We start from the raw sequence: 27,112 nt of genomic DNA on the forward strand, positions 1-27,112 counted from the left end.
TCAGGTTGGGGCTTAGGGGGTCCTTTGCTTCTCCTTTCTTAACTGTTTTCTTATTGATGATCAGAGGTGGGTAAGGAATGGAGGGGCCACCAGAACCCAAATCTATCAGGAAGTCCTATGAAGACTGGGTGAACATAGGATCTAAAAACTTAGGAGAGTAAACTCCATTATGTTCCCTCATAGTGCCCACTCTGACCCAATCAGGACTGGCCCCCAGCTTAAGAAATTTGTTATTTGTGTCCAAGTAATTTGTTTTAGTAATAGATCACATTTCTTGTAAGAACAAAACAAAACGACTTTGGATTTGGCACTCAATGGTGAATCTTTTGCCAGCCTCCAGAGGGGAGCTTGATTGAGGGAATACCTCCTTGTAGCAAAGACGAAGACAGGTTCTTTGGGCTATTCCCTGCCTGGAGACGGTACCTAGAAACAGGGCTTGCTGATTATCTGCAGTGGATAATCCTGAGAGGTAGGTAGTTTTTCCTGGTCTTGCGCATTTACTTAGTAAAGAGAAAATGTAGCTGCTGGTAGAGGAGGGGAGGTAAACACAGAACGAATCTGTAATGGATCTTGTTACTTGATCAAGGAGCAGTCACTGATAACGGTAAAGTTTCTCATTCCTGGGCTGTAAGGGCATTTTTTTTTTTTTTTTTTAAAGTGAACTCTGCCTTCCAACATGGGGTTTGAACTCATGACTTTGGCAAGAGTCCCATGCTCTACCAACTGAGCCAGCCAGGCGCCCCTGTAGGGCATGCTTTTTAACCAATGCCCTGACAACCTACCCAGTGAGGTTTCTTCTACAGTTCAGATGGATTTGGAATGAGCACCCCAGCATCGTCCTGTTGTTGGTAATGGGAACTATTGGAGTGAGACTTAAGAACAATCATATTCAGAGGTGCCTTAGTGGCTCAGTTGGGTAAGCATCTGACTCTTGCTCTTGGCTCAGGCCTTGATCTCAGGGTTGTGAGTTCAAGTCCCGTGTTGGGTACTACACGTGAAGCCTACTTAAAAAAAAAAAAAATCCCAATCATATTTTCTTGTGTTGATAAAATTATTTCAGTCAGGCATTTACTTTATGCAAACTTGATGAACAACAGAATTTGACAATTTTTGTAGCTTAGTGCCTTTTCTACTTTACATCCATTTATTTCTCATAATTTTACTTTTCATATGAAAAGAAACATTTCTAAGTCTACCTTCTCAAAATTTCTCACTACAATGGCAACCATGGTGGGCCACAGAAGCTTCTGGGGAACTTGAGCATCTGCCAATAGCCTGCACCTTGCTCTTGCCAGAACAGCACGTTTCACCAAAGCAGGAGTCGGTTTACTAATGACCAGTCCTGGAGAAGGATCTGCAAATCTGTTTAGGAGTCAGCCAGCATTTCACCTTTTGCTTGATCTTCAAAGAAACTCAGAATTCAACCTCTCCAATCACAGTAATGATTTTGGTTGAAAGCTAGTAACTGCTTATCAGCTCAAGTGGCTTTACCTTTACTTAAACTCCTAAGGGCACCTTGAATCTCATCTTTGAAAGTACATAGAAAATCAATAAAATCAGCACCTGTCTAACCAAGTTGCCTTCTCACTTGCCTCTGCCTTGGGCTGGGGCGTAAGGATGGTTGTGATGCCCAAACTTCACCAGGGACTAGGCCTGGGCCGATATGGTCAAGAGAGGACTAGTCACTTAGATCTGAGATGCTAACTGGATGGATATCTTAAATGCTTTGTCTTACATCCCTGTATTAGTTACCTGTTGCTGCATACAGAGCACATTACCACAGAACTCAGTGGCTTAAAACGTTTCCGTTTTTGTGGGTTAGGGGTGTCTCTGTCTCAAGGTTTCTCACAGGGCTGCAATTAAGCTATCGGGATCTGCCTCCAGACTCAGTGGTTGTCTGCAGGATGCAGACTGTGGGCCTCCCCATACTGCTACTCACATGGCGGCTTGCTTCCCCAGAAAGAGTTCCAAGACAGAACGAGAGAGGGGGGCAGAGAAGACAGCAGGCACAGCCCTTTGTAACCCAATCGTAGAAGTAACATCTGTCACTTTCGCCTTGATCTGTTAAAACAGTCACTAAGTCCAGCCCACATTCAAGGTGAGGGGATTACAAAAATGTGTTCATATCCATGTGGGAATCACTGGAGTCTTTTTAAAAGTTGAAGTTACTCATTATTTTCTGCTGCAATGGGCACTTCCCAGAATGGTTTATCGAAACAAAGGTTAGAGTCCAGTAACCTTACATGCTGATGGATACGTATTTGTTTTGAAATAAGTTGCTGAAGATCAAACAAGGGCTCTGACCCTCTAAACTCACCCCTCTTTGTTATTGAACCTCAAGAGGATTTATAGTAGGGCCCACTAATTTTTTTTTTTTCAATATATGAAGTTTATTGTCAAATTGGTTTCCATACAACACCCAGTGCTCATCCCAAAAGGTGCCCTCCTCAATACCCATCACCCACCCTCCCCTCCCTCCCACCCCCCATCAACCCTCAGTTTGTTCTCAGTTTTTAACAGTCTCTTATGCTTTGGCTCTCTCCCACTCTAACCTTTTTTTTTTTTTTTTTTCTTCCCCTCCCCATGGGTTTCTGTTAAGTTTCTCAGGATCCACATAAGAGTGAAACCATACGGTATCTGTCTTTCTCTGTATGGCTTATTTCACTTAGCATCACACTCTCCAGTTCCATCCACGTTGCTACAAAAGGCCATATTTCATTTTTTCTCATTGCCACGTAGTATTCCATTGTGTATATAAACCACAATTTATACATTCATCAGTTGGACATTTAGGCTCTTTCCATAATTTGGCTATTGTTGAGAGTGCTGCTATAAACATTGGGGTACAAGTGCCCCTATGCATCAGTACTCCTGTATCCCTTGGATAAATTCCTAGCAGTGCTATTGCTGGGTCATAGGGTAGGTCTATTTTTAATTTTCTGAGGAACCTCCACACTGCTTTCCAGAGTGGCTGCACCAATTTGCATTCCCACCAACAGTGCAAGAGGGTTCCCGTTTTTCCACATCCTCTCCAGCATCTATAGTCTCCTGATTTGTTCATTTTGGTAGGGCCCACTAATTTATTAAAATTTTTTTTAACATTTTATTCATTTTTGAGACGGAGAGAGCATGAGCAGGGGAGGGGCACAGAGGGAGACACAGAATCCCAAGCAGGCTCTAGGCTCTGAGCTGTCAGCACAGAGCCCGATGTGGGGGGCTTGAGCCCACGAAGAACCGTGAGATCATGACCTGACCTGAAGTCAGCCACTTAACCAACTAAGCCACCCAGGAGCCCCTAGTGTTAACTAATTTCTAACACTGATGGTCCTCTCCTCCGTATTCAGTAAATCCAAAGCAATCAATGCAACGTCTTAAAGGCACAACTTCTAGGAGCATAGCTCAAATGCAGGCAGCCGGTGCACTTCTACAACACGGTCAAGTTCTGCCAATTGTTATTGTATTAAAATGGGCAAAAACTACATCTGCATTAAGGACAAGATTATGATAAAAAAGCCTCCTCCCTTATAAGGAATGGTATGGTCAGCAACACAACTACATACTAACGTAAACTTGCTTAATTCGTTAAAACTTCTAAACACTTAAGATCATCTTCAATCTTCTGGCTTTTTAACGGAGATATTTGATATCACAAGGACTTGGTGTGGACTGGCATTTGTGCAAAGACATAAAGACAAACGCACATCATGCGTGTAGTTTTTAAATTCCAACTTTTAAAAACAGGACTTTAGTGACAGAGACAAACCTCCTCCTCAGCAGGTCTCAAGGTTCACATACTATCTTCATGTAATATATACAAGTTTATATAATCCTCATATACTGAAGACTATGCAAGCGATGTTAAGATACTAATACCTTGCCAACTGCAAAGGCACCACATTGGCGGGCAAAACACAAAGAACTGACGACTATTCAAGCTTCTTTGGTGTCATTAGGCCTGATTTCTGGAGTAAATGTAACTCTGATTCTATTATCAATAAATCATCCATTTTTTTTTAATTTTTTTTTTTTTTAACGTTTATTTTTGAGACAGAGACAGAGCATGAACGGGGTAGAGTCAGAGAGAGAGGGAGACACAGAATCTGAAATAGGCTCCAGGCTCTGAGCAGTCAGCACAGAGCCCGACGCGGGGCTCGAACTCACGGACCGCGAGATCATGACCTGAGCCGAAGTCGGCCGCTTAACCAACTGAGCCACCCAGGCGCCCCTAAATCATCCATTTTCTATGAGACAGTCATCCAACAGCAAATCCCTTTCCTCAGAAGGGCAGACTGTTAGATTCCACAGGTTTCACAAATAAAAGAATGGGCAGTAATACAGTCTTGTAACCTGGGCCTGCTCTGGGGCAGCTAAATGGTTCCCCTGTGGACACTCAGGGCAAATGAAGAGTGAAAAGCAGGGGTCAGGGGAGGGGGATGGTTTAACTCCATCTCCGTTTGCTGGTTCTTTTGAGATTGCGACAAGCTCTCCTAGGACAACAGCAATGAAGTTTTCCAAAACCCTCTGAGCGCTAGGCCCATACATTTGACACAAGGCCTAGTGAGACTGCCTAGACTGGTCAGTCCAGTAAACCAACACGTTGGTTTGAGGAATTCTGGTTTAATTCGTTTAGGTTGTTTTTTAAACATGTTACATTCTCTTCTGGGCAACACTACAATATGAACACACTACACAGGTCTTCAGCATGATGTAATTAAATTAACTAGGACAGTTTATGTAGTTCAGGGGTGGGGAAGGACTTTCTATTGAATAACGTTAACAAACATAACAATGAAAGGCAAATAAAAAATTGGAAAAGTATGTGATGGAAAATAATAAAAATGCATCATCTTTAGTATATAACAAATCCTTACCACATAATCAAATAGGGAAGCACGCCAACATAGAGCTGGGTAATGGAGGTAGATAACCAAATAAAAATGGCCAAAAACCCATGAAACAAGTTTCTGACTTCACTAGTCATCCAATCTGCAGATTAAAACAAGACACTCCTGTTTTTTTTGGCAAACTGGGCATCAGGAATAAAATGAGTGTGGGGACGCCTGGGTGGCTAGTAGGTGGAGTGTCCAACTGGCTTAGGTCATGATCTGTTTGTGAGTTTGAGCCCTGCACGGGGTTCACTGCTATCAGCACAGAGCCCACTTCAGATCTTCTGTTGCCCCCTCTTGTGTGATCTCTTGTTGCCCCCTTTCCCACTTGTGCTCTCTCAAAAATAAAATAAGTCTAAAAAAAAGATTTTAAAAAAGGAATAAAATGAGTGCGATCCTAACAGGTCCATCCAAACACTGCTAGTCACAGCCAAACAGTCCGTTTCCCACAGAAGTTATGGGACATTCACTACAAGCCATAAAAATGTGCTTACAACCTGGCCCAGCCATTCCATGTCTAAGAATTTGTGCTAAGCAATAAATCAGATGTGTATGAGAGCCTGGGCACAATAGGGTTTGTCATGCCAGTGCCTTAGGCAGAGTTCACAAATCTTTGGCGTTCTGCATCTACAATGATTGTAATCTGAGGCCGGGGTGGGAAAGACATTACCACAAATATTCTGGGAAAATGCTATTGGATATAGGGAATAACAATTTTCTTAAAACTTTCCAAAATGTACTGTTAATCTCACCTACCCCCAATTTAAAGATAGAAGCAAAGCAACAAATGACATAAAGAGGCATGTGTTCAAGCTATACAATTTCACTGCTTATTTAAGTACAAAAAGCATACTCAACCAATCCTTTCCTCCATCCTGAAGGTTGGCTCAGACCAACTTGGGCAACAAATGAACAGAAATGCTCTGGAAACATGTAGGTTATTAAATAATTTGTTTATTGTACTGCATTTATAAAGAAAACAGACAATGCACCTGATAGAAAGAATAAAAATGCATTTGGGGTTTTAACTGACAGCAATAGAAATCCTTTAGTAAGATCATGGCAATTTGACAGTATTATGATTAAGTTCAATAAAGGTACATGGGGTACTTGGAAGATCAATTTCTATAGCTGCCTCTTTCTACGGCTTCTAATTCATCTGGCTCCTTAAATGACAGGGGGAAAAGCCCTTATTTGGAGGGAAAACATGTCCAAGAAAGAAGTTATAGGTTCTCTCTTCTTAAAATTTCTTTTTACATCAATTGTTAAAATGGGGCCTTCTATTTGTGTTTTGGTTATTTTACTTTAATATCATCACCAGAATTCCTGTAATTCCACAATTGTTATTTTACAGTGTAGAAAAGAATTCAGTTCTAGTCTGCTATTGCTTTAGATGTATATACAGCTGAAAAGCCAAAGTGGATTAGAAGTGCCGAAGGATTTTCCCTGCCGTTGTTGGATACAATCTATTTTCTTTATTCTTGATAGGTGCATAGACAGCCTCACTTAAAATTCTTTCTACAGGAACATGTCTGATTTCAGGACTACCCAATCAAGGATCCGATGAATGGCTGGCCATCGGTACTCAGGGTTCTAGGTTTATGAGTTAAATGGATTGCATAATTGCACCATGTTTTCCTTTGCTGTTGTTGGTGGAAAAATGGCAGAATCTGGACTCCAATTTCCTGTATAGAGGGTCAGCTACCTGAAAGTCTCATCAGCAGCTTTGCTAGGAGAGCCTCAAGTTGCACTTCCTTGGCTTTCTGTAAATCACTCCTGGAGCCGTCTCCGCAGAATGCTGTGGTCCTCAAGGCCCACTTGGTCTGTGCTGAACAAGTGGCTGTGACCCCAAGCCTGCCCCTCTTTTACTTTTCAATATGACCCGAGGAATATATGATGTCTAGGGCAAGTCTAAGAGACGCCCATTCTAAAGTAAGATTCACAGAGCCTTTTCTCATTTAAAAAAAAAAAAAAAAAAAAAAAAAAAAAAAAAGCCTCAAGTACATCTCAATTATCCCAAAATTGCAGTTAAAAACTTACATTATACAAAGAAATAGCAGCAGAGAATGGCTAATCTTAAAACAACCAAAAACAAAAATAAAAACAAAACAAAACACCCCCTCCAAAACAAAACAAAAAAACCCCACCCCAAAAAGTGCCATCCCACCCTTCCCCTTGGTTCTTCTATACTGGGATTTCACTTAAGACCTGAAGCCTCTCAGAAAATGAGAAAGGCTAAGCCACAGAGGGAAACTGCTTCAAGGCTAAATTTGGACAAGATGAAGAAAAAGCTGTGAATACAAGTAGGGGACTGATTGGAAAAGAATCAGGAATTCTAGGGCATTTTCTTCTTAGAGGGGAAATCTCTGATACCCAGATCTCCTTTCTAGAGTCATCCTGAATTCTTTAGTTAGTTATGGGGCAATAAACTCAAGTGCAGTGAGTAAAGTGCCAGCCAGGGGTTAAAACAATGAAAAACAAAACAGCCAAATGAACGAACTCTGCTGTTAGGGTAACAGAAGACACACAGGAAAGGACTGTTTTGCAAAACAGCTGTGGTTCTGCAGAAATTACAAATCAATGGTTCCGCCTCTGTTTTCATCAAAAATCACACCAAAGATTCAAGGATCTTAGAGTTATTAAAGGATGAAAGGAATTTGATAGTGCTTTGAACAGTGATAAAATGGTACCCAAATTTGGAGCTTATACAGCTCCTTTAAAAAGATAGCCTGAAAGTCGCAGGAAAAAATGTGAACATAGAGAGCAACAGAAACAGTCCAGGTAGATGATGCAGCCTGGATACAGCAAGTTTAATGTCTCTGCTGTACACAGAAGTAACACCCTTTCCCCTTCTCATCCTTATGCTGGCACTAGGATACGCACTAGAAAATTTGACTCTTAGAGTCAGTGAATAAAAGGATGAGCTCATACATCTTCATAGTTTTTAAAAAGGATGTGTATAATTTAAAGGGTGTTCTAATGGAAAGACAAGGGTACAGGGTGAGAGGCTGTTTCACATTTTAGTCTATTCATCTTTGGCAGAGCCCAATCAAGGCCAAATTCACCTAGGATGCCCAATGGCTGTGGGGGATCTCCACAGGGTCAAGTAAGCAAACCCAAATGAACAGATTGATTTAAAAAAAGAAAACAAGAAAACAAAAAACAAAAAAACAAAAAAACAAAACAAAAAAACCCCTAAGGAAACCCTTGAAGGAAGAGCTTCACCCTGAAAAGGGAAGAGGGAAATGCTTGTTGGGGAGGGGTGAGGGTCAGCATGTGATCTCTGCTGCGCTGTTAGGCTGGGGCTTAGGAGTTGAGCCAAGGGTGCCGGAGACAATCGGCAGCAGTGGCTCTCTTCTCGGGTATCAGCTCCAACATGGGCAGTAAGAAATCCGTGAAGCCAGCTGCCTCTTCCTGAGACCACTCATACTTCTCCACTAGAACCTCAAAGAGGCCCCAGGGTTTCAGTTTCGTGATGTGTTTCAGGTCACCTATGATAAAGACAATACAAAAGAAACTGACTGACACTGACAAGTGACAAGAGCCTTTTGTGGATATCCAGGAACTAATCCGAGTGCTCTATAAAGAAATTTTGCCACCAGAATTGAATCTTTCTTCATTCAAATTTCTCACATTCTCCATTCTGAGGGCCTAAAAACTTAAGATAATTTGTTTGCTCCACCATTCCAGAATATTCTGTCCCAGTCAAATTGGGCAGGCCTAGCATGAACTAGGTATTCACTAAAATGAATATTAAATGCCTATATATGCAACATGGTGTCATATGGTGTTCAGAGGCAGTTTATTACCACATACCAAGAACAATTTGTTTGTACTGTTGTTTTTTTTTTTTTTTTTTGACTTAACAGTCTAGTAAATATTGCTTCCAAATAAGGCAGTAAGAGCTAATACCACGCCAAACCTGTATAAAAGCAACAAGACTAAAACAACAAACCCCACACAGGTTTCAGATATAGCTACACTACACTTTGTAGTATTCTGGAATGTCATTCTAAATTTTGCTTCTTTGAAATGATAATTAAAAAAAAATAAGGTCAATTACAGTGCCTTATTAAGGTAAATGCTGCTTTAAAACTTCTACAACACTTATTTGAGGTCTCTTCTGTGGGCAGTGAGTGCCTGATTAATTACCTACTCGGTATATGCATGCCATTAACTGGTCTTTGTGCAAGGAGGAACTCTTATGAAGCACTTCAGTATTTTCCTGCCAAAATAGAAACATTAAATGTTTCTGAGGATGCTTGCTGTCAAGTGTTGAGAAAAATGATTTTCCTCAGCATTAGTGTAGAGGTTGTGAGGAAAAAGGGAATCATGGCAAAAAGGGAAAAAAAGGCCAGTCTTCCAATCCCTTCCATGTCAGGTGTTCAAATTTCAGCTTTCAAATTTTATTTGTATGCATAAGTACACATTTAAATATGCCAATGTATATTATCGAGTCAAAAAGTTGAAGTAAGAGTATTCTCTTGGTTTCCTTCACTCCTCAGTGGTGACATAAACTTATAAAATTGTCAAGGGTAAAGTTAATTTGTAGAACTGATGGGCTTAAGTGACTATGTTGGGTGTCACTAGGCCACAAGACAGAGTGAGATGTAATCCTGCCCTTAGGAAGCTTGAAGTAAATGATTTGCCCTTTGAAAGAGGCAGTTCTTAGACCAAATGCTAGCAAAAATCTGCCCATTTTCCAGAAGTGCTATAATAGGAGCAATCAATGTGCCAGGTACTATATACAAAGTAACTTATTCAATATGAAGTAGACACTTATAATCTCCAGTTAGAAATCAGCAGACTGAGGTTGTGTAGCAGCTGGGATTTGAACCCAGATAGTCTGGTTCCAGTCTCTGCTCTTGACCACACTACTACAGCTCAGCAGTCAAGACAGGACCATTCTTCTATAGGTGCTGGGAATACATGTACCCAGCAGTACTTACCTCTTCATTTTTAAACACTTTGCCCCCTTAATGTCTGGGAACAAACACATTTATTTTACCTTTTTTGGTGAAAAATTCCTTGGAATATTTTCCTGCCACAATGAGCTTGCGAGGCACCTTCCCCAGAAGTTCTATGATCAATGCAATGTGATCTGTATGTTTCAAACATTTCAGGAAAGGGGAAAAAAAAGACATACATAACAGGAGTAACAAATGCAGTTCTAGACAATGGCAGAAAGAGTAGCATGCACACCTCTTTATGAAGCATTTCAGGGTTGCTTTCTGTCCTAAATAGGAAGAGGACTCTATCCACCTAATGGAGAGTCCAGAAAACCATAACAAAATCACGCACCCACTCCAGTGGGACTTGAGTGATAAGATAACTAAAAACAATCTTGGTGTGAATGCTCTGCTTCCTTAAGTTGTATACCTGGGGCCTAGATGAAAACTCATGTTAATAATACTACCTCTGCGATTGAAGAAGTCCTGTGAATATTTCCCACTGAGGGCAAAGCGTCTTGGAATTCTGCCTATCAGCTCTATAATGTGCGCAATGTGGTCTAAAATAGAAGGGTAAGAAGAACAGGATCAAGGACAAGCTGTAAAGGGTTTTTTTTTATGAATAGCTTTTTCAAGGACTAGCTCTTTAAGAGTAACTACAAATATAACCAAGGATATTCCAGGGGAGACTGGGAAGGTCGAGAATTATTTCAGGTGGTTGGTTACCTGATAGCAGCTGGCAAGTCCCACTCTGGAGTTTGGAGGCTTAACTAGATCTTTATTTCTATTTTGCCTATACATCTAGGTTCAGGTGGGTTTTTCAGATGAGGTGAAAAACTGTACCAATATTCTTTATACATTCTGGAACTGTTATTTATTTATGATACTGCCCTGGGCTTCACGTAATAATATCACTCTATTTAACAATGTTCATGACGATTAAGTTATCACATATGATTATTTGAGTTTTCACGACCACCCTGTACAACAGGCCAAAGATTAATACCCCATTGTAAAGATGAGAAAATGGAACCTCAGAGAGAATAAATGGCCTACTTGAAGGTACAGGGCTAAAAGGAGCTAGAACTCAAATGAAAACCCACATCTCATCATGTCTAGTTCAGAGCTATTTGTTTTAAAATAAATCATATTTTAAGTACAAATTAGAGAAAAACATTTTACTTTTCATTTATTTTTTAAATTTTTTTAGTGTTTATCTTTGAGAGAGAGTGACAGAGTGTAAGTGGGGGAGAGGCAGAGAGAGAAGGAGACACAGAATCCGAAGCAGGCTCCAGGCTCTGAGCTGTCAGCACAGAGCCCGTTGTGGGGCTTGAACTCACAAACTGTGAGATCGTGACCTGAGCCAAAGTTGGATGCTTTTAACTGACTGAGCCACCCAGGTGCCCCGAAAAACATTTTAAAATACAGCTACTTGACTTCTGTAGGCCACGAAAAGATGTCCACATCATAGCAGTGCGTTGTAACTGTCACGGCATGAATATGGACTGTGAACACTGCCAGGGATGTGTGCAGTGTGTCCCCAGGTGAGCCTGGGACTGGCCAGCATCCATCCACGCTTACAGGCAGCTCTACTACCTTTTTTTATTCTGCAGGTAACTAAGAATACGAAGTACATTTTAAAAAGTGATGGCTGCTAGTCACAAAAGGACTTTAATCCTGTTAGAGAATCATGAAGATCAAAAGGAATTACTTAAAGATTTCTAATGTTACCTTAAAGGGGAATAATAATATGCCAGAGACATCAATATATCTGGGAATTTGTGAATGTCTCAGGTCCTATATGTTTCTCATGTAAAGGACCCAGTGCTGTCATTTTAAGAGGGCTTTACATTCATGAATTCACTATAACCTTTTGGCAGTTTTGACTGAATTTATAGTTCGGTAACAAGGACTCAGCTGCTAAGAAATTTCTGCCTATTTTAGGCAAAACCTGCAAATAAATGTCTTTGTATAAACAGATTATAAATGAGACCACAGTTTATCTTCTGTAAACTTCCAAGTGAAGTATTGGTTCTTTTAATATTTTTCCTATACCAAGGAATTATTTTTCCCCTGAATGTGTTTTTACATTTAGTTCCAGCAACCTGTATCTGGTTTATCAATTGATCATAGGGCTGATATACCTGATAGGCAAAATTATCCAAGTATTATTCCAAGAGTTAGGGGCTGGAGAATATCATCAGAGAACATGCTTCTTAGGTTGGCCCCAGTCCTACCGTGACTTGTAACAAACTATGTATACACTGGCTGGAGGATAAGGGTTTGCTGTTTTCTGCTCTTATGGGCCTCTTAGGCAGTAGTTTAAAGTTTCACCTAAAGACTGTTAGTATTGACTGGTACAGGAGGAAATAAATTTGTATAGAAATACCTAGGATAGATGGTTCTCCCTTATTCCTTACTTGGGACTTTTTATATATGTTTCAATCATCAAGTTTGGTAGCATAAGATCCTATACAATATAATTCCAGCTGCTCTATGTGTTCTGTACCACACACTATTTACAGAGAGTGTACAAAAATAGAAAAAAAAAAAATCAACTACCCTCCCAAACAAAGATAGTAGGGCATTTCTTTCTTTCTTTCCTTCCTTCCTTTCTCTTTCTTTCTCTCTCTCTCTCTCTCCCTCCCTCCCTCCTTTCTTTCTATTACATTTATTTATTTTTGAGAAACAGAGTGAGACAAAGCATAAGCAGGGTATGGGCAGAAAGAGAAGGAGACACAGAATCTGAAGCAGGCTCCAGGTTCTGAGCAAGCAGTCAGCACAGAGCCTGACACGGGGCTCGAACCCATGGACTGTGAGATCATGACCTGAGCCGCCGAAGTCGGACGCTCAACCTACTGAGCCACCCAGGCACCCCTATAGTAGGGCATTTCTAAAATGGTGTAAGTCTATAGTGCCAAACTTACAACCAGAAAAAAAAAAAAAAAGCAGCAAAGACTAGGGAAAATTAAGTGTGTATATAGACAGTAATTACAGTTATATTCTTACAAGGGCTGATGTATAGAAAACACATATATACTGTACCCACTAAAATAGGCATTTGGCTATGGGAACTGGCGCAACATTTTCCAAACAGTACTTATTAGGAATGTCAGGAGGTCCTACTAAAAATGCCTACTAATATCCCAAGGGACCACAGTGTGAGAAATAGAGCTTTCTTGGTTCCACAGAGCACAAAACTTGATTTCCCTAAGATGGAGGAAAGCACAGGGAGTGAAGGACATATTTTCCTTATTGGGAGGGTATATTGCTAGTGCTCTTTCAAAGTAATTCCCGTTAATCCTGAAAACAAAATCTGCCCAAACTGTTTAATCAAGAAGGTAAGATACCTCTTTAACAGTTCTTTCATTCACAATTATCTCATCTAAGTTATCTGGCCACCACCATGATAAAAAAAAAAAAAAAAAAAAAAGTCACATGTGGGGATTAAGCTTAGGAATTCCCTGAGCTTGCACAGATGGGTTAATAAGGCATAAGGAAATAGAAAGCTACAGGATGAACGCATCCAAGATTAGGTAAACAGGGCAAAGGCCCCCAGTAGAGGACAAAATACTGGAATAGAAAAGCCTCAGGATGAAAGTATCAAAAATGAGGTAAACAAGATTAGGTATTCAGGGCAGAAACACCCCCCGAACTTAGTACAATAGCAAAAAGCTGCTTTCACAGGGAAGAAGGACCAAAATAGGTAAATAGGGCTATAGACCCCAGTAGGGCCTAGAGTGGAGCCCACAGTGGAGCCCAGAGTGCCCAGAGTGGAGCTAATTAGCAAAAGAAAGGTGCCTTGCTGACCCTTGAGGGTGCAGGCTCTGTCTTGTCCCCTAGGCCAGTTTAGGTAAACAGAGGTGGTGCCTCAGGCCTGCTGTAAACAAACTCCCTCCCAGCTTTGTTTTGTATTGACCCAAACCCCTAACACCGCCTATCTTCAAAACTCTTCATTCCCCCGTCTATGAGTTAATGTTCATGGTTTCACGGTCTCTTTTACACATCTGCCACGCTTGTAAGCCTTCTGATCCTAATAAAAATGGAGCAAGGACCCTTACTCAGGGCTCTTGTCAACTCCTGAACATTAGCCTCTCTTGCATTTTAATCCTGCATCCCACTCTCTTGCTGGACAAGAGAGAACTCCAGACCCAGTCTACGACAATCACACATTTAGTTGTCTGCTTTTACAGCCTCTCAGATGGAGCAGCTCACAGCTTGGGCCTTTCCCACCAGCTATCACAAAATGTAAGCCAATAATATTTTGTTTTAAAATGGAACTCTAGGGGCGCCTGGGTGGCGCAGTCGGTTAAGCGTCCGACTTCAGCCAGGTCACGATCTCGCGGTCCGTGAGTTCGAGCCCCGCGTCGGGCTCTGGGCTGATGGCTCGGAGCCTGGAGCCTGTTTCCGATTCTGTGTCTCCCTCTCTCTCTGCCCCTCCCCCGTTCATGCTCTGTCTCTCTCTGTCCCCCCCCAAAAAAATAAATAAAAAACGTTGAAAAAAAAAAAAAAATTAAAAATAAATAAATAAATAAATAAAATGGAACTCTAAATGTTAATATCATTTAAAAAGAAAAAAAGTATGGCTTTAATTTTTAGAAAAAGAGAATGCTCAATATTGTAGAATGTATACAAACAGGATATAGTCTCTGCATTCACAAACACCATTCAAATCGTATGTTTGCCTATAAAATTACTGACTTCCAAATAAAGTTGCAGGCATAAGTGAGCAAGCTGACGAACAGGTAATTCAAATGGGGTAAAGAATGAATCACTGATTTATAGAGAAAGGAAAATAACTAGATGTTTTAGAAGAAATTACCCAGTAAATACAATTTTTAGTTTGACCATGTGTAGCCTTTTCTCTTAATCCTCACAGAGTTCTTTAATAGCTACTATAAAATATTGAGTATACCTAATACTTAATATAAAACATCTTATATTTCTATCTTTTCTGGGATTTATATATTCTTAGCATACTAAAAAGACTAAGCTCTTCAGTACTACAAACCACACGGCCACACAAGTGTAACTACCATGCACAGACATCCTCAGTTAAGAGGACTCACCTTCATCCCGAGTGTACTCTTCCCCTGAATGCGGTTCAAACAAATAGTCGCCTGTGGCCAGTTCAAACGCCTAAGAAAAAGAGGACAATATATGAAAGCAACAACAACAGGAAGCCTTTAGGAAGCTTACTGCTTGCTATTTGGCTCAATATGAAGTAATTTTTTCCTTCTCTGGAAAAGCCACAGATGATCATTTAAAAAAAATATCTTAAAGATTATTCCTAAAGAGCTTTCCTTCCACACCTGTATCTTAGTAAAATGAAGCAGGAAAACAGCAATAACATCATCAACATATGGATTATCCCCTCCCCCCATCAGCAATTCAGCTCTCTTGAGTTTATCTTTTTGCTGAGTGGGGTACATTTGGATATTAAGGTGGTTCTAAGTTATTAAATTATTCATGAGAAGAGCAGCTCCTCTTATGTTGTAATTTCACATGGCTAGAAATTAAGATTCTGTACCCAGCGTCAAAACCAAAAAACTGAGACAGACACATCTCTACCTACGTATGACTATTATTTGGCAAAAAGTATAGTTTTTCAAAGTTTTGCTTTGGAACATACTCCCTAAAGTTTTAGATAGAACTTCCAATTCCTAGGTCTATAGAAAATCAGAAAAGGGTTGGGTGTAAATGTGGTCAAGAGCAATTCATGTTTTATGTGACTGGCACATTTAGCATTCACCACCGAGAAAAGAAAGACACGTCTTCTACAAGAAAAGCTCTTGTAAACAGTGTTCAAGAAGCGTGAAAAAGTAATTTCCTTTAGAATATGTGCCAAGCAGTACGGAAAGACAGCATCTGAGTGACGTTAATCTTTCACTGAATAAAAAGATGGATTAAAAGCAAGTAGTACAACTGCAGTTGTATAAAGAACCTAACTGGCATAAAAGTACAGTTGTAAGTCATTAGTCACGGGTCAATTTTGATCGAGTCGATGGTACTAAGTGGCCCAGACAATTACAGGAACCACAGGGTGGATTCCGGAGCACACTCTCTAACTCGGGCCCAGATGCAGGTCTCAGTGCTTGCCAGTGTCCGCTTCTGCAGTTTTCCCATGGGACAGCTTTTCTCAAGACATTACCTGAACTGTACTACCGCCCAGGCCACAAAACTAGAAGTTTCAGGACAGTCCCTAAAATGTCAGGGATGCTATGGCTTCTTACCAGGCATAGCTGGTTTTACATCCCAGCAGTTTATTTTGAAACTGAACCTGGTATGTGTTCTACCCCCACCCCCTTACTGTCCTGAGGTTTACAGTCCCAAAGTGGAAAAAAAAAACCCTGTTAATTCTTATTCATCAAAGTTTGTTACTATCTTCAGAAACCAGTACTTTTTCAAAGCCTCAGAGTGGGAGCTCAGTAAATATCCTGAAATTAAAGTTCACAGAAGTAAAGAATATTTTCTAAGATTTTAGTATTTTCTAAATCTTTTCATCTAGATACTTATAACTAGTTACCTAAAGCTCTCTGACAGAACTATTTTTTGGAACATAAGGTTGATGCTAGTAGTTACCATTTTGTAAGTAATAGCAAAAATCCCCCCACAAATCAAACCAAACCAAAAGATCACAGTACCAAAATTCGAAACTAGCGGAAGCTCTAGGTTACGGAACACTTTAGTTGAATACGCTTCCCTTTACAGATAAGAAAACTGTGACCCAAACTGACAAGCAACAAAGCCCATCCTAGAATGTAGGGGCTCCTAATTCCCACTCCTGCCCTTGTCTCACGCTGACCAAAGAGCCTGCTCTGTGACAGTCAGGGTCACGCGGCCGTACATAGGCAACATCAGTTATGCAATCCAGTGAGCTGGCACATCCTGACAATGGAGTATCATTTAGTGTTGAAAAAGAAATGAGCCATCAAGTCGTGAAAAGACAAAGGAGAACCTTAAATATTTGAATATTATGAAGTGAAAGAAGCCAATCTGAAAAGTTTACATTTTTTATGACTCCAACTATATGACTTTCTGAAAAAGGCAAAACTATGAAGACAATAAAAAGATTGGTGGTGGCCAGGGGCTGGGGCTGGAGGAAGAGGGAGGAACAGGCAGAGCACAGAGCAATCTTAGGGCAGTGGAACCGTTCTGCAGGATACTCTTGTGGTAGATATAGGTCACTGTACATTTGTCAAAATCCACAGAACGGAGGATTTAAAAACATCTATTCTTTATCAACTCTTAAATGGTCTTCACAGAACATTCCCTTTTCATAACTGCCCTTCTAACTCGGTAGTCTCAATCACGAATGTGGCAGGCAAACTCTCTCTCAGAGAGGGTCCAATCTTTCTATTAATTAATTGTATCAGATGCAGGATGATCCATCGCTTTCAGGCACTTCTGATATTCCAGGATTTGTTTTTACTTTCTGGTTATGGCTAAACGTAAGGCAACATTTCTAGGTCTATTAGCAAAACGAGAGAAATTTGGGGGAACAAGTGGGGCTCAACTTGTCACAATATTGTCATATCAGGTAAGTGCTTTCCTTCCCTTGGTCAAGAAATTTCCTGCATGTGAGCTGGTCCACTTAACGGGAGGCAAGGTTAAATTCCCCTTTTATTTTTTTGCCTTAGTATTAATGTACTAAATAGCACGCAGGACCTGCTGGCCTAAACAGTTAACCTCCTACTAAGAACCACATCATAATAAATCATACGTCATCTATAAACTAGCTATATTTTGTAAACGGTGGCATCTCTAGCACGTATTTTCTCTAGCAAATCAAATTCTTCCAAATATAAAACTTTAAAAGAAGTTAGATTTTATTCCAATGTTCTTCCATCTGGTGCACAGTACCAAACCTTACATTTCAGGCAGTCAGCCATCTTAAAAGACCCCTGATACACCCTACCTAACAGAATGATTTACAGGGTCATGCCATATTAACAACACAGTTTTAACTCTATTATCTCTGGAAGACATAGTTTTTCAGGAATGTGCGTATCAAGAAATCTATGATCTTCTAGTCTGTAGTTTCTCAAGTTTTTCCCAGAGTTGACTGTGAATATTGTTAATTGAAATGACAGTTTAACAGGTTTCTGGTTTAGTTTCCTCATTTGATGGTCCACAAATATGTACTAAGTACTGCTTATATAATAAAGAATCTATTTGGTCTTTGTTTCTGTTTCCTGACAGGAAGCCTCTAAACGCTTGGCATTTCCAAGTGATGAGTACTTAATGGCACCCCCCCTACACAGTTAAGACTGGGGGGCTGGATATGCCTCCTAATTGCACAAGATCCAACTGTGTGAGAACTGGGGCTTTGAGCCAGCATTATCCTAACCTCCAGGGAAGGAATGGGGGCTGGAGATGGAGTTCATTCAATCGATCATGACTAAGTAATGAAATCTTAGTAAAAAAAACTGGGCACCTGAAGCTGTGTGAACTTCCCTAGGTGGTGGTACACACTGATATGCTGGGAAAGTGACACGTCCCAACGACACAGAAGCTTCACCTTTGGTACCTTCTTAGGCCTCACCCTATGCATGCTTTGATTTGACTGGTCCTGATTTGTAGCCTTTATGACAAAACTGTAATAGCAGTTTTAACGCTTTCCTAAATTCTGGGAGTCATTCTAACAAGTTACTGAATCTGAAAGGATAATGGAACCTCCCAATTTGTAGCCGGTAGGTCAGAAAAGCAGGTGGCTTGTGGACTCCAGAGTCTGCAGCTGGTGTCTGAAATGAAGGCAGTCTCGTGGGAAATTATGCCCTTACTCTACAAAGTCTGCCAGAATTCTGGGTAGTTACCACCACAACTGCACTGTAAGCACCCACTCACAACGGGCCAGGCCCGGAAGCACACAATTAGCTATACGTAACAGCCACGATTCCTGTCAGCATGGCACTCACAACTTCGTAGAAGAGAAACAAGAAACACAATTACAAATGAAAGAGTATACTCTATTTCAGGAAACAAGAGAACATGTTCTAACATAGGCTATTTGTGGGAAACCATTTAGTATCAACTAAATCTGACCTCTTGAGTACTTGTTTGCCAGGGACAAAGTAGTCATTTAAGAATCTTAGGATGATTGGGCTTCACATCTTGTGGGGTGTAAAGATGTCTGAGGAACTGTCAAACTGTACAGAATGAAGTAGTTTCCAGGGGTTTCCCTGATCTGAAAACAGATGAGAGCTGAAAGGGCAAGGGTACCTGTAACCTCCTCATCAAAAACAGTACCACCTTAGCAGTTGTTTCTAACAGCCCCAACCCCCAGCAGCAGTAAGAAACATTTGGTGCCTTCAGCGCAACAGCAGTTTGGCAGAACCAAATGGAATGCCAGATGTTTTTAATTAGCTTTGAATTCCTACCTATCCAGACAGAAAATTTAGACTGCCAGTGATGTCACAAAAAGTTTTATTTTCTTGTTTGTAAAATTCACTAGTCTACTGAAAATCAGCAAACAGAGCAAGGCACAGAGCTACCGCATAACGTTAACGTAACGTAACGTAACGTAACGCAACGTAACATCTATCACATACCACATAACAGAGCTACCACATAACAAGGTCAAGGGGAAGAAACATTACCATGCATGCCGTGCTCCAAATGTCTGCAGGGGTATTATAGCCAGATCCTATCAGAACTTCCAACGAGCGATACTGCCTTGTTTGAATATCTTCAGTGAAATGCTTGTGCTGAGTAAATGAAGAAACAGTATTTTAAAATTCAGTTACTCTAAAAAGTAACACATCACAATTACTTAATGGAGATGAAAATGAATTCTCTGAAGTTTTCCCTCAAACCAGTTTTCATTTACCTAGTTTAAGATACCATTTTTAAAAATTAATTTATTTTTAAGAGAGAGAGAGAGAGAGAGAGAGTGCACAAGCAGAGCAGGGACAGAGAGAGAGGGAGACAGAGAATCCCAAGCAGGCTCCATGCTGTCAGTGCAGAGTCTGACGTGGGGCTAGAACTCAGGAACCTCTGAGATCATGACCTGAGCCAATATCAAGAGTCAGACTCTTAACCAACTAAGCCACCAGGAGCACCAAGTTTCTTAAGGTTATCATTTTGATGCTATTACTTCCAAACAGTACCTTGGTTTAACACACCATCCACATCAAATTATTTTTGCAAACATGGAGTCTAACCTTAACATAGATGCACGGATGGCAGAATAACAATGGCTTTTTAAGAAATGGAAAACTACTACCCCCAACAAAAATTAAGTTGTTCATTTGTCTAAAGTTAATAAGTACTTGAACAAATAAATGACACCAATATAGGGTCAATTCAAACCTTCCTTGCCATGCGCTCATTATGAAGAAATAAGACATTAGGCTTCAATTTTCAAGAATCTTATAAGCACCATCTATAAAGAAATCTTGCCCTCAGTTCTCCTCTGTCCCCCTCACTCCTCCACAAAACCCAAACATGATTCTTGGGGAAACAGGGACCATGGCAAGCACTATGAGAATGCAATCAGCAAAACAACTGGAGTTTCTTTAACACATTAAATCGTATAGGAAGGGAAAACCTCTGAAGTAAAAGCAATTTAAGAGACATAGTACTCAATTTTGTATCCATGGATTTTATTCGGATCCTGTTACAAACAAAACGAAAAGGATGTTCCCAAGGTAACTAGCAAAACTGACGGAATAGAATCATCTTTTGGAAAGCTGTATTTATGAAAGAACATAAGATACCTGGGATATAGTTCGAAATAATCTCGAGTGGGTGGCAGAGTGGGTATATAGATGAAAGAGGACTGGCAATGACTTGATAGCTGCTGGGTGATATTAGCGTCATGACACCGGATTTCACTGTTCTATTCTCTCTACTTTGGTATAGGTGTGAAGTTGGCCGTAATAAAAAATATTGCAGGAAGCAGCGGCTTAGAATGATTCGTACACACAAAACAAAATTCAGATAATATTAAAACATGAAACAACAAAGTGTGGAAGACGATTCTCCAATCCTACTGCAACTCAAAAACGAGGAAGGGCACTTGTGAAGAGGAGAAATTAGGCAGATGAAGTTTCAGACAGAAAACCAGTATTGACTAGAGCTCCAAAGGGACTAAGATTGACCAAAAGACCAAAAGACCTGCACTCCGGGTAGAGAGAGCATCACCAATAAAGGCACAGAAAGACATCTGCTGAAGCCAACGGCTAATTTGCTAGGTTAGAGTTTGGATTTCATCTGGCACCACTGAGTGTTAGCGCACAAGAGAGTAAGAAGACTGTAAGAAGACTGACAGGACATCTAAGGACACCATTGCTTCTGGTTGGTGGCCAGATTTAGGCTTAGTAATGAAAATCACTGGTTGTGGAAATAGGAGAGGGAAAAGTAAACCCAAGGATGGCCACAGAAAGAATAAGCAGAACTCAAAAATTCAGTGGCTATGTGTGAGAGACAGTAAGGAAGAGCCAAAAGGAACTTATTAGTGGCAGAGGGACAGCTGTCTGCTGATGAAAACAAGGTGGAGAGACTTTGGGAAGTGGTTTTAGAAGACAATGGGTTCAGAGACGGAGTCTGAAGTGGGATGTACTGCAGGCAACTGCGATGCTGTAATTTATAAGACACATTTATATTTGGTCATTCATGTGTACTGGTGATTCAAAATGTATTTCTCATATACATTTGGTCTTCCTCCACTCTTCTCGGCTCACAACTCCCCAAATTCTTGGAATTCCCTGAGCAGTAAGAGTAATAGCATATTTGTTATATATGGTCTCTTGTCCTCAGTTCCAGAAAACCCTTCAGAGCTGTAGAGGTAAAATGGGTGTCTTATTATTCATAAGAAGCCCCTTTCCACTGCAATTGAGTTTATGTTAATGAGCTGACTTTTGGAGAGCACCTAAGGATGGGGGCTGGTTGCTAGAGGAACTGACCATGAATAGAGGGAATCCTACCCTCTGATTTCTGGGGAGGGGAGAGGGGCTAGAGACTGAACAATCACCGATGGTCAATGAGTTAATCAATCACGTCTATGTAATGAAGCTTCCTCCAAAAGGAGGGGTGGGTTTGGGTAGATTCCACTCTGGGGAACCAGAATGCTTCCATATGTACTGGGGCAGGCCCCAAGCTGAGGACACAAGCATCTATGCATCTCTTTTCCTCTGGTTGTTATATCCTTTGTAATAAACCGGTAATGTAGTGAAGTAAATGTTTTTTCTGAGCTCTGTCAGCCATTCTAGCACGTCAGTCAAACCCAAGGAGGGGGCTGAGGGAACCTCTCACCTATAGCCAGTTGGTCAGAAGTACAGGTAACAACCAGGACTTGTGACCGGCATCCTGACTTGGAGGGGCTGGTTAAGCTTCCAATTTGTAGCCGGTTGGTCAGAAGCACAGGTAACTTGGGCTTGCAAGTGGCATCTGAAGTGGAAGGAGGTCTTGTGGGACTGAGCGCTTTACCTGTGGAATCTCATTGATCTCCTGGTAGTGTCAGAATTGAGTTGAATTCTCAGCCTGGTGCCCCAAGAATTGCTTGGTATGGGAAAGCCTTTACACACACACGCATTTTAGGATTGGGTCCAGTGAGACATTTAGAAAAATGGACATGCTGCTCAAGGGACTTGTCTTTTACTCCTTGTGCCTCATTAGTGCCTTAAAAAGATGGTGTAAATGATAAATGAGGTCAAGAATCAAGTGGATCAAATACAAACACATATCCACTCACTCCTAAAACTCCACTTAGTAGAGAATCCAGTGTTAATTTTTATTTATTTGTTAAAAAAATTCTCTTTAATGTTTACTTTTGAGAGAGACACACACACAGAGTGTGAGCAGGGGAGGGGCAGAGAGAGGGAGACACAGACTCCAAAGCAGGTTCCAGGCTTTGAGCTGTCGGCACAGAGCCTGACGTGGGGCTCGAACTCACAAACTGTGAGATCATGACCTGAGCCGAAGTCAGATGCCCAAATGACTGAGCCACCCAGGTGCCCCTCCAGTGTTAATTTTTAAAGCATAAACTGACAGAGAGAATGGCAAAGAAGTTAGAGCGATAAAACTTACAAGATGGAACAGATCATTGGTAAATGTCTTAGTGGATCCAAGAAAACAGAATAAGCCGCAGGTGAAAGCTGAGAAGCGCTGTGATGTATATCCCCTCAAGGCTCAGAGTTGGGCAGTGTTAGGTGGGATTAAACCAGAAACACTGCTTTAAAACATCCTTTAAACAAATAGGGCTCCAGGGGTACCTGTGGTGGCTCAGTTGGTCGTCCGACTTCGGCTCCGGTCATGATCTCGCAGTTCGTGAGTTTGAGCCCCATAATGGGGCTCTGTGCTAACAGCTTGGAGCCTGGAGCCTGTTTCACATTGTGTCTCCCTCTCTGTCTGCCCCTCCCCCGCTCACACACACACACACTCTCTCTCAAAAAACAAAACAAAAACATTAAAAAAAATTAAAAGAAACAGGGCTCCAGAGAACAGGGCATAGTGCAATCTAACAGCCCCTTCCCTGGCCAGACAGATCATTTGGAGGTTTTCTCTAAATGGGTAAAATGGGGTCTCTGGAAGATGCTCCACACAGTTGAGGAGAGAGTACCGTTCTGAAAACAAGGAAATTAAGTGATTGTGTAACTGCATGTTGAACCCCCCATTTTCCTGCAGAAAGAAGGCAACAGACAACACACAGGAAGAAGAAAATGTCAATAATAGGATAATAAACTATATCCTCTAACAGATAATCAGAGAACCAAGAACTCTTGAAAAGTAAAAATATAATAGGAGAAATGAGAAAAAATAAAGCTTATAATAACTAGTTGAGAAATCTCCCAGAAAATAAAGCAAAAAGAAAATGACAGAAAATAGGAGAGAAAGGTACGACAGGACCTGCCTTGGAGGTCTAACATTTGAATAAGATTTCAGAGCTAGAGAAGAGAGACCAAGGAGAAGACAAGACAGACTGTAGACAGACAAAACCAAAGAACTAGAGTTTCAATATGAAAAGTACATACCAAGTTCTTAGTATAAAAACAGACCCAGCACAACAGTGTGAAATAACGACCCTACAGACTTTCACAGGGAAAAAGGTTTCATACAAGGGATCAAGAATTAGAATGGTGTTGGTCTTCAGCAGCAACTAGTCCTGGAACTAGAAGATAATGGAGCAAGACAAACATTCCAAGGGAAAATTATGTTCGACCTAAAACTTCACATGCAGCCAACTGACTGTGAAAGCAGGAGAGACACTAGCAAACATACAAGGTGTCCCCTCCCAGTTTCACACACCCTTTCTTAGGAAGCTACTGCAAGTTGCATGTACTCCCCAAACAAAATGAAACAAAACCCACAAACAAACAAAAACTAAAAACCAAAAAGATGGAGTAAACCAAGAAAGATCAGTGAGGGGTGCCTAGCTTGCTCAGTCAGTAGAGTATTAATCTCAAGGAGGTGAGTTTGAGCCCCACATTGTATATGGAACCTACTTAAAAAAAAGATCGGGGAGACAGAAAGAGAGTAATAATGATCTCCCGGATGATGGTGAAAGGAAATCCAAAAGACACTAATGCAGCAGGCCTACAAGGCAATCCAACAGGTGAACACAGAAGAAGTCTCCAGGTTCCAAGCTAGAGCTCTTCAGCAAGAAGTTGAAAGAGTGCCTGAGGTATCTGTATGCATTAAAGTATATGTATTTATACCACTGGGTGGAAGTGTGGGGCAATAAGTAGTGCAAAGATGACTAAGCAAATGAAACACAGTGTTAGGCAGAAAGGGAAAAGGAATCAGTAGAATTTATGCTTGATAGAATTAGAGTCCCAATAATGTAAACACGGAACAATTAACTAGCCAAAATCCTATTAAATCTGGAACATGGTGGGTGGTTGCAGTGGTGATACGTAAGTCCTATTTTCCAGAGGGAAGAAATAATGCCTAAAATTGAAAAAGAAAAAAATTGGGAGCAATACAGCCAAGTTATTTATTAGCGATATAAAGGTAAATACTGTCGCACAGGGAGAAAAATTTGGCAAAGGGAAGGGGCAGATTTTTGAATTAACATCTAAATTATACACATGCATAACTGACACGAATATTTTAGAAATCAAGCTATCTGAAAATCATATTAAATCTCTGCTCTGCTGCAGAGATCAGTAAGGTGTGAGATCTGAGCAGGACCCAGCAGGGCAAGACGCCTGTGTCTAGCTCACCGCTGCATCCTAGTAGCCAGCTCAGAGCACGTGCCAGTACCTTTGCTGAAAGAGTGAATGGATGAAAAGACTGCAAAGTCGTCTTAGCACAGAGACACTTTAACAAAAGAGAAAAGACATGCAAAAGAAAAAAGAATACCTGTGGTAGCAAAAGTGACAGGAAAAATTGTATCAGAATAAAGAACAGTGCACCAAATGGGTGAGACAATTATGGAGGAAGGTGTTCTAAACACAAAAGCACAGAAACTTGAATATAGTGTGGGCAGAAACTGACAAGCATTTGATGTTCGTACCATGCGATATTTGTGACACAGCCAATGTGTTTTTTACAATTCATTTACTGCAGTATTTATTGAGCACTTCCTATGTACCAGGTTCTGTTCTAAGTGCTATAGATACAGCAGTGAACAAACCTGTTGTGATGGGACATATGTTTAGGGAGAGGAATATTAAGCAAACAACTATATAGAATCAGACTATGCGTGAGAAGTGCTATGGAGAAAAAAAATTGAGTGGGGAAAGGCAGAAAGAGAAAATACATGAATTAATACAATGAAGGTGGTATGGGTTTGGAGAGTGGTGGTCTGCTAATTATGTTAGGTGTTCAGGGATAGATAGAGCTCCCTGATGACAACTGAATAGGAACTTGAAGAAAATGAGGGAGTGAGTTGTACATATGATCTTGGGAAGAGAATTCCAGGCAGAAGGAAGATAAGTGTTTTTGGCTTGGTGGTGTGCGGGACCTGGTAAAGACTTTGGCATTCATTTTGAGGGAAGTCACTGCAAGGTTCTGAAAAGAGCCTCCGGGGCTCACATTTAAAAGGATCGCTCTGATGGCTGTGTTGACAACAGTGTGTAGGGGGCACAGGCATGGAGAGCCAGGAGGCTACTGCAGCCATCCAGGTGAAGCCTTGGGGGCGTGGACCAGACAGAGGTATGTGGAGTAATTCTCATTCTGTGAAAAGCTTTTCCCCATTCTTACCGGTCAGTGCTAAGCTTGACTTCACTTTTTTCTCAAAGGTTATCATAATATTCTAGAAGTGATATCCTCCTAGAGTATGAACCATTGGGTACAGGATACCACAGGAAATTTGAAGTATTAAATAAATAAATAAATAAATAAATAAATAAATAAATAAATCTATGAAAGTGGTTTCAACCACACATAGTTTTTGCCTCAAGAATCTTCAATGTTCCTGTTTACACAGTATATGGCTCCAAGTACATGTCATTTATGCACAAAGCATTCTACTGTAGATTTTTATAAGCTATCCATTAAAATAATGCCCTCCCTCAAATTCTTAACTGGGTAAACAACTATATTAACATGACAGTATAGGGCTGCCTAGGTGGCTCAGTGATCTCACTTCGGCTCAGATCATGATCTCACAGTTTATAGGTTTGAGCCCTGAATCTGGCTCTGTGCTGACAGCAGAGCCTGCTTCAGATCCTGTCCCTCCTCTCTGCCCCTCCCCCACTTGTGCATATGCACACACACGTGTGAGCTCTCTCCCTCAAAAATAAATAAAACCTTGGGGCGCCTGGGTGGCTCAGTCGGTTAAGCGTCCAACTTCGGCTCAGGTCATGATCTCGCGGTTCGTGAGTTCGAGCCCTGTGTCGGGCTCTGTGCTGACAGCTCAGAGCCTGGAGCCTGCTTCAGATTCTGTGTCTCACTCTCTCTCTGCCCCTTCCCTGCTCATGCTCTGTCTCTGTCTGTCTCAAAAATAAAAAAAATATTTTTAAAAAATTAATAAAAATAAAACCTTAAAAAAAAAAAAAAACCCTTAAAAACAAACAAACAAAAAACCCAACATGACACTATATACACCAAAACCCCTTTAAGGGATGCCTGGGTGGCTCAGTCATTTAAGCATCTGACTCTGGCACAGGTCATGATCTCACGGTTTGTTAGTTCTTAGTTTGAGCCCCACATCACGTGAGCTCAAGTCCTGCTCTGGGCTCCATACTCTCTCTGTCTTTCCCCCTCTCTCTGTACCTCATGGGATTCTCTCTCCCTCCTTCCCTCTCAAAAGTAAATAAACCAATTAATTAAAAATTAAAAAAAACAAAAACAAAAACACTCTTTAAAAAAGAGCCCCAACTTTGACATAGC

At 40.9% G+C, this 27,112-nt stretch overlaps 1 protein-coding gene across 1 annotated transcript in view; it reads right to left on the reverse strand.

Moving 5' to 3' along the window:
• Window positions 1–6,848: 6,848 nt before the first annotated feature.
• SRPK1 (SRSF protein kinase 1) overlaps window positions 6,849–27,112 on the reverse strand; it is an 80,814-nt gene continuing 60,550 nt past the window's right edge. Inside the window, 4 exon segments of the mRNA XM_042938556.1 lie at window positions 6,849–8,377; window positions 9,895–9,987; window positions 14,905–14,974; window positions 19,435–19,542. Of these exon segments, the coding sequence (XP_042794490.1) occupies window positions 8,193–8,377; window positions 9,895–9,987; window positions 14,905–14,974; window positions 19,435–19,542 (456 nt within the window). The 3' untranslated portion in view covers window positions 6,849–8,192.

The sequence above is a fragment of the Panthera leo genome, chromosome B2, assembly GCF_018350215.1.
Source record: "Panthera leo isolate Ple1 chromosome B2, P.leo_Ple1_pat1.1, whole genome shotgun sequence".
NCBI classification, from domain to species: domain Eukaryota; kingdom Metazoa; phylum Chordata; class Mammalia; order Carnivora; family Felidae; genus Panthera; species Panthera leo.